This window comes from Aythya ferina (assembly GCF_964211825.1).
Source record: "Aythya ferina genome assembly, chromosome: 4".
NCBI classification, from domain to species: domain Eukaryota; kingdom Metazoa; phylum Chordata; class Aves; order Anseriformes; family Anatidae; genus Aythya; species Aythya ferina.
In genome coordinates, this window is record NC_140300.1 from 68219935 (window position 1) to 68232463 (window position 12529).

General features: G+C 40.4%; 1 protein-coding gene across 18 annotated transcripts in view; it reads left to right on the forward strand.

Moving 5' to 3' along the window:
* Nucleotides 1-6985, forward strand: part of BMPR1B (bone morphogenetic protein receptor type 1B) — a 260808-nt gene extending 253823 nt beyond the window's left edge. For all 18 annotated transcript variants that reach the window (XM_084516976.1, XM_084516977.1, XM_084516974.1 and 15 more), the window contains 4 exons: nt 164-461; nt 2779-2954; nt 4654-4784; nt 6688-6985. In XM_084516976.1, coding sequence (XP_084373102.1) covers nt 164-461; nt 2779-2954; nt 4654-4784; nt 6688-6813 — 731 coding nt within the window. In that variant the 3' untranslated portion in view covers nt 6814-6985. The remainder of the gene's footprint in view (nt 1-163; nt 462-2778; nt 2955-4653; nt 4785-6687) is intronic.
* The last annotated feature ends 5544 nt before the right edge of the window (nt 6986-12529 follow it).

Here is a 12529-nt window from a genome sequence, read left to right on the forward strand (position 1 = left end):
CTAAAGGTGAGGCGTAGTTACATGTAAGTAACATAAAAGAAGTTAAATGCATTGTTAAAATAAATGTGTTGAATTGGCTGAGAGTTCTGGCTCCTGGGTAGTCAAAAATCACCTTGAGAAGTATTAATTTGAAATTCTTTATTTTTTCTTTATTTTTTTTCAGGATTCATTGCTGCAGACATTAAAGGCACAGGCTCTTGGACCCAACTGTACCTCATCACTGATTATCATGAGAATGGCTCCCTTTATGATTATCTAAAATCTACCACCTTGGACACAAAAGCCATGCTAAAACTGGCTTATTCCTCCGTTAGTGGCTTGTGCCATCTACATACGGAGATCTTCAGTACGCAAGGCAAACCAGCTATTGCCCACCGTGACCTAAAAAGTAAGAATATCTTGGTGAAAAAGAACGGAACCTGCTGTATAGCAGATTTGGGCTTGGCTGTTAAATTTATTAGGTGAGTAGAGATAGCAGGGTGATGGAAAGTTGGTTAATCAGCCTCACGCTGGTGGTGGTGGTCTGTGTGTGAGTGTGCACGTTTGAGCAAGCACCCACAGCATGCATACATTGCCTTCACACTGTGCTCACCCATACATAAGATGAGGCTACCTATGTAGATGTTGCATAAACACATAATGCAGATGTAGAAATAGTCACTTTCAAATTATTAAGCACATTGGTTGCATCTGTGCATATGGTTAGCTTTCATCACTGACTGCTCAATATCAACCTGAATATTACTACTACCCCGTGCTAAAAGGATGTGGCACAAACAGGTTGAATTGACATCAATAAACTTGTCACTGAAGCTTTCAGCTTGTCTGGTCTCTAAATAATTCACTCACAACTTATAGAGAATAATACTAATCATTTGCACATGTTACTAATTGGGATTTATTGAAAAGCTCCCCATTTGGGCTGTGTTTTGTTTCATTTCCGACAAATCAAATTGCTGAAGTACAGATTTGATTTTTGAAATGGCTTTTAAATTTGATTTTAAAAAAATGGTTATGTGTCTAAATAACTTAGAAGGACCATACAAGTAGGACTTACTCACTCCTGGGATTCATAAAGAAGTCATTGTGATCTGACAGCTGGTTGCTCTGTTCAGGAGCTTGAGCTCTCGGCACTGGTCCTGGTGGAGATGTGTGTTACAAATTCTCTGATTTTCCTGAGCACAGAAATGTGGCTATAGGGTGAAGGTTTCCATTTCAGAGGTCAGCTTTGAAACTGTGGGTCCCCTTAAGTATATGTGTATAAAAAAAGCTGTACAAATCTTGAACTGAAATTATTCAGAGTGTAGAGTTTTATGTGCTCTTCTCACTAGTGACTTATCTACCAAGTTTCTTGAGACCTTTCATTTATGAAGCTGACCTTTCTTTAGGAGATGAGAAAGGAACAATTTTACTTTGGGGAGCAGGGGTCTAGAAAACAACAAGTTGGAAATACACTATTTGCCGTAAAAGTTTCAGGGCAGAAATTCACCCATTGCAGGCATACTTTGCCTAAGAAATGCAGAGTAGCACCCTGTTTAGGTATGAACTGAAAAGTAGGAATGACCAAGTGTCTCTGTAAAAAGGTGAAATATATATTTCTCATTATCTGAATGGAATTTACTTTGCATAGCATGTTTTCATACAGAATTCTTCCTTAAAGAGTGTTTCACAGGCAATGATCAGAAACAGAAAAAAAAAAAATAGCTGAAAGGGATGTGCTATACTGAAAATAATAAATAAATTTAGTAAAGTTCTTTGCATTTATCATTTTATTCAAAATATTGCAAGGCAGTGCAGGTCAGTAGATTTATGTAAAGTTTTTTGAGGTATACACAAATGCCAACAGCGCATGTATGATTTAATGTAGCTGACTGGATGTACCTCACACTTGGCTTTTTTATCATTTTCATACTTGTAGGTGAAGAAAATTATGGCAGTCGTGATTATTCTCTTGAGATTTTGTGGTATTTGTCACATGTAAAAGGTTTCAGTTTTGAAGTTAGGGAAAGGGAAATAAACCTTTCTAAAGAAACCACAATGTATGCCATATATTGAACTTTTTAAAACATTAGAATTGGTACAGCTGAATCTGAGGTAATAATAAAAAAATATCCAGTAACACATTAAGTGTATGTTTACTTCCATACTATCTAACATAGTAATGCATGTCAGATATGCGTTTACTCCTCTGGTCAGTGTGTGAGATGTCACACCTTTGGTTATTTTTTTTTACACAATCCCATCTGTGCGTTTGTACTTCTTGATGTGTAAAGGCTGGGAAAGATCAAACATAATGCACACATGAAACATAGTTAGCCTCATCTTCCTTGCAAATCTGATTTGCTGTAGCTAAACGATACTGCCTGGGCTATTTAGTGTCCTCCATTAATTGCTAAGACCGAAGCATTACGTGGTGGAGTATGTTAAGAAAATAGCATTTAATGAAGATTTGATTGTTATCACCAGCATTAGAGTTCAGTCTAATGCTAATGAAATCTCACAAATGTTACAGCATCCCTGTTGAGTTTTATCTCCATCGTGGTTCTGCATTTGGATGCTTAATACAGCCTCAGGCAAGGCAGCCTTTTAGGAAGGGTCGAGTTCACACTAGGAGGCTTTCTTTGTAAGAATTGTTCCATTAAGATTATACACTACTTTTGACCTTGTTTGAGAGTGAATGTGGTTTGAATTTACTACTTCTCCCATCTAAATTGCTTTCTTTTCAAGCCACGTCATTGCATGTTTGATGCCTTTTTTTTTTTCTTCTTTTTATTTTAGTGATACAAACGAGGTAGACATACCTCCAAACACCCGTGTAGGAACAAAACGCTATATGCCTCCTGAGGTGCTGGATGAAAGCTTGAATAGAAATCACTTTCAGTCGTACATCATGGCTGATATGTACAGTTTTGGACTCATCCTGTGGGAGATAGCCAGGAGATGTGTGTCAGGAGGTAAACAGCAAAAATACCTTTTTAATAGCTGGGAGGCCACTTTTCACTGTGTCACTGAAACCCACAATTTGTTCATAAGCCCAAATCTTTCATTACATCCTTTTCTCTGGGTCATTATTTTTGCTGTAATAAACACACGTGGATAATCCATGCAGGTAACTCGTAATTTCTCTTTTCTCATTGAAACTTACTTTAAAGCATCAGTCAGTGCTATTTCAACAGCAAAGATGTATGCTGGATTTTAATGGCTTGTTTGAAGGCAGCAGATGCCTGCACTGCAGAAGGAATTTGGAACTTTTTTTTCTTTTTTTTTTGTTTTGTTCTAAAGGCAGCAAATTTTTGCTGGACTGTAGGCATTCAGCTATTTTAGCAGAAAAACAAAAAACAAAAACAAAATTTCTTCTTTTTGTTAGTGTTAAATATAAGAAGACAAACAAGTTGGGGGTATGCAGTGACACTGTTTAAATAAATAATTATTTACAAAAACAAGTAGAAAGAAGCAGGTACCAGTCATGTGTCTTATTTCTTTCTGGTACCAGGCATTCAAGCATGGGGAGAGCAATGATAAAGCAATGCAGCCAGCCGCAGGGCTGGGGCAAAGATCCCTTCATATCTGCATAGGCTGTGTGCGCTTTCTGCACATATCGCTCAGTGCAGCACAAAAATGATGGCTGTTATTACCTCTATTTTGCCACTGAGGAAAGTTAAATGCAGAGAAATGACTTGGCAGCAGTTACACACCAGATTGGTGGCAAGTACAGAGAAGAGCATGTCTCTCGGGTTTGTGCTACCTTCACCAGGCTTTATTGATTTTTAAAGCCTGCAGTATTGTGCTGAATGCTTGCTCTGGGCTTACCCTAGAGGAGCTGAATTTCACTGGTGAGCAAAGTGATCCCTGTGTTTACACATTGGTAAAGTATATTGCAGTGATGCTGTGTAAATTCTGTAATGCCATCATCATCATTACTGTGCAGAAAGAACGCCTTGCCATTTTCTGAAAAGGCAGAGAGTTAATATATACCAGGCCCACCAATATGAGGGAAACCTAACTCAGGGTTTAGTATCCTCCTAATTGCTCTGATATGGGCCCATTGCTGAAAAATTGTTCTTTTTTATGGTAACTTATTGGAGATTGCTAGACTGGACAGCAGTGACAGAAAGAGTCTCGCTTGGCAAGTAATTGATAATTACATTTGGAGCTTGGCTGTAGTGTAAACTTCAGGGCAGCAAAGTACTTTTTGGAAATGCATCTAATCATTGAACAGTACGGATATTTTCTCAGCATATTACACCCTATGCTGTCTTTGATATAACTCCAAGAAAATTCATTTCAGGAGAAGGGATGGCTGGAATCAGAGGGAGCAGTAGGTGAATAATGGATATGCAGAGTGTCTCTGACTGCTGGGTATGCATGCCCTGCTGCCCTACAGGGGACAAGAATGGCAAAGGATCAAAAAATAAGCTTTCTCTCCAGCAAAGCCATGAGCTAGTATGCTTTGTGGCTGCTCACTGCAGTATGTGCATGAAACTCAAATAGTAAAGGCCAAAACTGAATGAGAATTAAAGCAAAGTAGACAAAGCTGGGTGCACGGCAGGGGGCAACACTTTATGGTCAACATGATTAAAAAAAAAAAAGAAAGGGAAGAGGATAGTGGAAAATGTCTTCTGCAAGTGATTTACACCTGCTTGTTTCTTTCAGGAATAGTTGAAGAATACCAGCTTCCATACCACGACCTTGTGCCCAGCGACCCCTCCTATGAGGACATGCGGGAGATAGTGTGCATCAAGAGGCTGCGCCCTTCATTTCCCAACAGATGGAGCAGTGATGAGGTACCATCCCCTTTAAAACACAGCCTGGGCTTTAATACTCAACTTGTTCTGGGCCCGCTTTAGTCAGAATGAGTGAGATTGACCTAATTGTGTGTCATTTTGAGTGAGGAGGAACTTCAGCACTGACGCAACAGGGCTTGGGAAAGAGACCAATGTTCTCAGACATTCCCATTGAAACTGCAGGTGTTGAGAGCCCCAGGGGCCGTTGCCTGTGATATTTGTGAGCAGGTTTTGTTGTTTGCTATCTAACAGTTCACATAATGATAGCAGACCTTTCTAGTCACTCTGTTTTCGTCTAGCACTCATTTTGCTTTCTGCTCTCAACGTTAATGACATTAAATCGGTAGCTAGCCAAAACTTCTGCAAGAGAAATTATTTTATAGTGGAGTGCACCGGGGGTGTACGTGGTATACTGGCAGCAACTTCAGTGTGTGCTGATGTGTTGGATATGATTCCAACCTTGTTTCCTTTTTTTTTTGAAAGAAACAAATTTCTTCTGTCTGGTTGAAATGAAGTGAATATACAGCTTTTCTGTGATCACAGGTGTGCAGACTTGGAAACGCAATTTTGCCACAATTTTACATTAACATTAGCACTTGATATTGCAGTTCATAATTAAGGTATTGATATGCAATGAAAGCACTACATCCAGGCTGCACAGAAGAGCAGCCCTTTCATCTTAGAGAAACAACACTCATGTACCTCTTCACATTGCAGCATACAGGCCTACAGATGCAGCCTTTCAGAAGAGATGTAGGAATGCCAAAGAATGCTTTCCAAAGTCAAATTTGGATGTGTGAGGGGTGGGAGAGAACCTGATCTCTCACCACTGAGAGTTTGTAATGAAGCAACATTGTGCTGGAGGAATTGGAGATGAACAGTTGATATACCACAGGCAAACCTGCCAACTGCAGCAGCAAGGCAATAGAGGGGCCATTAATCATGTTAATTAGTACAGTTTAATGCTCTAAAGTGTTCTACCGTCACAGAAGACAGCTGTCATTTGGGAATAGCAGTGTTTAGATGAATATTCTGCAGGTAGATGAAAGATTGAGGTTACACAAATTGTGGGCGATTTGGGTATGTGAGGGAAAAATAAAACAACCTTCCTGCATGACCAGAGGCTTGTGCAATTACCGATGTGGGAAGATCTGCCCAAGAACCCATCCTCTCACTCATCACACCCATCAGAGCCTTCAGACAGGGTGGAAACACCAGAGGAAGCGTGGTTGGTATCGATCCTTAGGAAGATTTCTGTGCAGGGGCACAAAGTGTGTGTTTGATCTCCTCACACACGTACTGAGGGCTGAGGAGGCATGTTGGAATTACTCTTCCTGGTTAATTGGTTAGTGTAACCAGTAATCCCACTTCAGGATTTCTATCAATGAGAGGCAAATATGTTAGTGCATAAAGGCTAGTGTATGACCCAAATCTGTTTATTCTGGAATATTGTGTTGTTATATTATTATAAAATTAGGTTGGTTATATATTAACATACTATAAAGTTGTATATTATTGTAAGAGCAGTAAGTAAGGCTGATCTGGCACTGCTAGTAAGTATTATCCTTAATGCCTTTCAGGGTCTGCACTGCTTCTGGGCCAGGACCCTTGTGGAAGTGGAGAACAAGGTGGACAGGATGGATAACTTTTTCTTTTCCTATCGTAGCAAGGAAGTTTTCAGGCAAAGTAGCTCTGCAGAGTGACAGGGCAGTCTCACAGTGCGGTGCTGTGTGTTTGGAAGGAGGTGGTAGGGGCAGAGCAGGGATACGTGGTCGTTTTGAAAGCCAGCATGCAAGTCTTTTTGGCTGCCGTTAGAAAAGACCTCTTCTCTTTAGTTTTCCACCATTGCCACCCGCTGCAGTCTCACATCTTCCATTGATTTTCCTTCTGTTTCCCTCCGCAGTGCCTGCGGCAGATGGGGAAACTCATGATGGAGTGCTGGGCCCACAACCCTGCGTCCCGGCTCACGGCCCTGCGAGTCAAGAAGACGCTTGCCAAAATGTCAGAGTCGCAGGACATTAAGCTCTGATGGAGCAAAAGACAGCTCTCGTGAAGACCCACGGAAACGGACTTTGTCTTGCAGGCAGAAGACATGGAGAGGTACCAGCAGTCCTCACTGATAAGTACCTCGAGTGCAGTCGTATTTAAGAGCAACTGTAAGTTTGTTTGACAGCTTTTGAGGAGACTGTCCTTGATAAAAATCAGCTGAATTTTGACATACAAGGTTGGAAGAGGCTTGTCTGCCCTTGTTTACACGGGGAAATACAGTTTTAGTAACTGGTTTAAGATTATGCATGTTGCTTTCCATGAAAGCCACTTATTATTTTATTATTATTATTGTTATTATTATTATTTTGATTGTTTAAAAAGATACTGCTTTAAATTTTATGAAAATAAAACCTTTGGTTAGAAGTAAATAAGATGTATATTGTTACATTAAAAAAGAAAAAGAAAGAAACTGTGCTGAAGATGAAAGCAAAGTGACTTTTTCATTTATGAAGAGACTCTTGCACTCCAGCATCTAAAAAAGAGAGAGGATCTGTGCAGCTTAAGGAAGCTGCATCCTAAAAGCCACCTTCCCACAGCCCGATGTACGTGAGTTGTTCTCCCAGTATAGATAGAGCCCAAATATGTCTCCACCACTGTAGACACGGATTGAAGAAGTCTTGTGGATGGGTTGTCACTGGGGATATCACGTTGCATTGAAGACCATCAGAATCCATGTGAACATGGCACGCATGGTGTGAGTTGTTTGTTTGAAGAAGTTCTTTGTATTGCCAGGAAATCTCATGGAGGTGGTACCAGCATGATGAACAAGTGCCCTTCTTAGTTTTCTTTTCCACCCACTACAGAATTAAACATTTTGAGTGCGTGGAAAAAAGAGGAGCAAGTTTACACACTTGGATCTGCTTACTAGACTTTTGTTAATGAGGGAAACTGCTGGTAAATGAAACTGCTGGAACATACAAACAAGTCCAGTGGGTAGGAGAAAGCTCCTTGTGAAGAACAATTACTAACTTCTTGTGTAAAATTGAAGTATCTATGTACAACCATATCTTGAAAAAAAATTAATCCATGTTCCCTTTTTAAGGGAAAGCAAAGACCTGAAAAAAAATCCCATTTATTTTGGATCAGTCCTTTTTTCCCTAAGCACAAGAAGAGCTGGTGCCCCCTGGCTGCAGCAGAAGCTGGCATGGAGGAGGAGTCTGGGACTTGGGCATGCACCAAGCTGGGCCCCATGCTCCTCTTGGGCTCGATGCCCTATGTCCAGCCACAGGCAGGACATCCAGTGCTGGTGTTGGACCACCTCAAGGTGATCATCACTTCAGTGAGGGTTGTAAAGAAACACGTCGTGGCTGGTTCTGTGGGACACTGCCTCAGAATTCACCCCAAAACACCTCTTCACTCAGCATCACTAGGGCACCACGTGGGATGCTGTGGCAAAAGCATGTTTAAGACCATACTTTCAGGGCACCACACACTGAACATTTTGGCTGGAAGTTAAGCTGCCTTATTATTCTGATGGCTTTCCAACAGCCTCGAAGCCTGCACAGGGGAGTCAGCACCACCAGTCTGTGGCTGTGTAGTATCTCATAGCAAGACGAGTTTTTAGAGGAGAACAGCAGGAAACAATTTTCCATCTTTCTCCATTCCTCCTTCCTGGGGCTGCAACAGTTGCTGCAATGTTATAACTATAGAAGGGGAAATGAGAGGTAACAAGATGACAAAAATATTCCCTATGAAGTATTTTCGTTGGAAAGGTCTGTGTTCTTCATCAGATTATCAAAGATGAGCTGTGTGGGATCTACCATTTTGCTCTTTATTTTCTTATTATTTCATATTTTTGCCTTCCTATGTCCTGTTTCCCTAGGTAGTGTTCAGTTTAATTCTGAAATAGGTCCTTACAAATGCTGCTTTGATTATGCTAAACCTATTTCAGAACTGAAATACTTGTCATGCTGGATTTAGCCTCAGCATTTATGTAATGCTGTTTTTTTTTTCTTCCCTTTTTGGACAAAACTGATTTATTTGTGGTAGGTAGGTAAATATAATTGGGGTTTGGCTTCGTAGCTCCCTGAAGGTATTTTTCTAGTTTGAAAAATTACCATTTAATACTTTCAAGCTAATGGAGAAAAATGCGTGAAGTTCAAGAGAATCAGCAAGACCTACATGATTATAGGTGTTAAAGTTTAATCAGAGGATTTTCATTAATTAGAGTGCTTTTTTTTTTTTTTTTTTTTTTTTTTTTTCTTTCCAGTTTCCCTATACCCAAAAATACAAAGCAACACTAAAAGAAAATCTCTGAGAATTAGTAGTAAGCCAAAAAATCCCATCCCCAGAGGGGAAATGCTGGTTTCTACTGTCTTTAATAAACAGAATGCTTGCATTAGTGAGGGCTGAATTTGCTGCCCTCTTCGGGTGCCTTCACTTGAAGACCTGTGGCCAAAAACATACCTTTTTGTCTTAGTGACTTGAGTCAAATGGTTTCCATATTAACTCATTTTACCTTTTGCCTTCATGCCCTTTGCCTTATGAAACAAACCCAGTCCCAAAGGAGCTGGGTTCTCTTTGTTCCGTCAAAGCCAATGAGAAATGCACCTATGCAAGGCTGATGGCCAGGGTTGGGCCTGCCATGGCCGGCAAGGGGGTAAAACTTGTGGAAATGGGGACATCGTGCTGATGTCCAAGCAGTAAGGGGCAGGCTTCATCGATCCTACACAAGGCACATCTGAGCCCAGCCCCTGCAGGTCACACAGAAGGATGCCTTTCTCCTGCTGCATTATGTTTCACATCTGCTTTCCTCAAATAAATTTCTTTTTAACATTTTTAGTTATAATTTATTTCCCTGGAAGTGTTTTGGTGGGGGTTTTGCTGCCTGGTGATGGTTCCTGCCAACGGTTTGCTAGATGTGCTGCCCCTCCAAGCCCCCAGCACGTGCTGTCAGTGTGCTGTGAGAGAAGGTCCAGTTGCTGGTTTTTCTAAACAAGTCTTATTTTTTTCAGTCCAAGAGAAAGGGATCTACGATACTGGTTGATAGGTTACATAAAGTGTATATGTTAAGTGTTCAAGTTTATGTGTTTTTATATATATATATAAAATATATATATATTCAGTTGGGAGTCTGGAATAACTCCAGTATGTGGATTAAGAGTAAACTATTATGGAGGATAAAGCACTAAATAAAACATAATATTTATTTATGAAAATGCATAACTGACAAATCACTGCAACGGTGCTATATAGGAAAATAAATATATATATATATGAGAAGACACACATCTGAGAAAGCAGGAGTTCTGCAGTTATGTAAGTAGTGCCTGCCTATTTTCTCCCTAGACTCAAAAGGTGAGATTTCCCTCTCAAATCTCCTGCCCACTATAATCAATGATACTGTAAAATGATATTCCTAAGGCCAGAAAATGGCCTGAGGCAAGCTTCAAAGTCATTTCTTTTAGCACGGTGACCTTTGAGTTGCCGGCTGCATGGCTGACTTTACGCAACACTCCAAATGAAATTATTTCAGTTTGAACATGTCTATTGACTACATATTAGTACAGTTATTTTACCACCTCTGTAGCCTTTTAATGTCACTTCCAGATTTTGGTAGTTTCACAGTACGTTTTAATTTGGGCTTCGAAATCAGTGGTGAAGATAATCATAGTTTCAGTGCCCACAGGTTTGGAAATCCAGTTTTCCAATGTAAATCACTGAGGGAAGTTTAGTGACTTATTGGAATATAGTTAAGATGGCATAGCTAAGTGGGAGAAAAAGTTAAAAAGAAAAAAAAAAAGAAAGAAAAAATAAAAGAGGAAGAGAGATGCCATCTAGCAACTGCTATCCTTTCTCTAGCACAAAGTTATTTCTATTAAAGAAAAGGTTGATGATATATAGACTAAGAAACTACTTGGTGTTCTTTTTTGAGAACCAGTGCCTTATTAAACCTGTAAATACTGTAATTAGAAAACTTGGGGAGCAAACTCTTCTATTGTATTTGTTCAAATTGTATATGGTTGTTTTAACATTCCCCCAAATAAAATTGTTTCCATCCCCCCATGAAGAATATTGCTTTTATTTCTGTTTACTTTTCATATATTTGAAAAGCACTACCTTTGGGTTTCATTTCACCGGTTAGATTATTTCAACCATGACACTTTTTTTTTTTTTTTATTTCTCTAAGATTTGCCTTTTGAACAAAGAAGTAAACAGTAAGACACTGTGTGTGTTTCCACTGGCATTTAAAAAAAAAAAAAAAAAAAAAAAAAAAAAAGCATCACTCCTTTCACAACTCAGTGAAGAGAGAAATAGTAATTAAAATAGTGTTATCACTAATTGAGCAGTTGCTTGCATTTTGTGTCTGATTATGTAAATCTATAGAAATTTGGCATTTGAATAATATTTTTGTGAGCCCCCCCATTTCTTCTTTTCCCTATGTATTTATGAATTATCACTACTATTTTTAATAGCACAAGAGGCACAGAAGGTAATCTGTGCACTGACTGATTTTCCAACCTTGTGCTTCAAAAAAAAATAAAATTAAAAATGTTGCAGCTTACATATACTGCATCAGGTGAAACATGGCAATCCTTAGTGCTTAGAGGCATTAGAGTACATGTATCTATACATTCATATACATATCTGTATATATATTTACTTCCTGCACTCTCTTCTACTTCTGCACTGCCACGTTTCAGCACGTATCATGTAGCTCAGTGTTTATGAGCGTGTATCACCTTGCCAGTAATTTTCAGAGAAGCCTGTAAACAGCATTTTTCTTGGTGAGCTGCCTTTCGCCTATGACTGCACCTTGTCCTGTGGTGGTACAGCTGGCTCTGCTGCCATTATATGGTCCCTGTGATGTGTTGTGTCACCTCCATTTGTCTCTGCCTTTCCCTACCAGCTTTGCCTCTGGGTCTCGGTGTTTTCTAGGTTTGGCTTTCTGGGGCAGTACTAGACTGTTCCTATTTTCCCTCTTCTTTTCTAGGTGTCTGGCTATTATTTAACCTGGGGCTTAAATACTTGTATTTTCATAGAATCACAGAATGGTTTGGGTTGGAAAGAACCATAAAGCTCAGCTACTTCCAACCCCTGCCATGAGCAGGGACACCTTCCATTAGGCCACATTGCCCAAAGCCCCATCCAGCCTCGCCTTGAACACTTACTGGATGAGACATCCACAGCTTCTCTGGGCAACCTGTTCCAGGGCCTCACCACCCTTAGAGAAAGGATTTCTTCCTTATATCTAACCTAAGTCTACCCTTTTTTAGTTTAAAAAACCCCTTGTGCTAGCCCTCCACGTATATGCCTGACAGAGTCCCTCCCCAGCTTCCCTGTAGGCCCCATTTAGGTACTGCAAGGCTACCCCGGATACTGCAAGTACCTTCCCCAGGTACTGCAAGGCTTCTCCAGGCTGAACAACCCCAGCTCCCTCAGCCTTTCTTCATAGGAGGGGTGCTTCACCTTTCTGAACATCCTCGTGGCCCTCCTCTGGACTCACTCTAATGCATCCATGTCCTTGTGCTGGGGGCCCAGGGCTGAACGCAGCCCTCCAGGAGGCTCTGACTAGAGAAGGAGAATCACCTCCCTCGCCCTGCAGGCCACACTTGTTTTTGATGCAGCCCAGGATATGGTTGGCTTTCTGAGCTAAAAGTGCACATTGCCAGCTCATGTTGAGCTTCTCATCAACCTTCACCCCCAGGTCCTTCTCCTCAGGGCTGCTCTCAATCCATTCTCCACCCAGCCTGTAT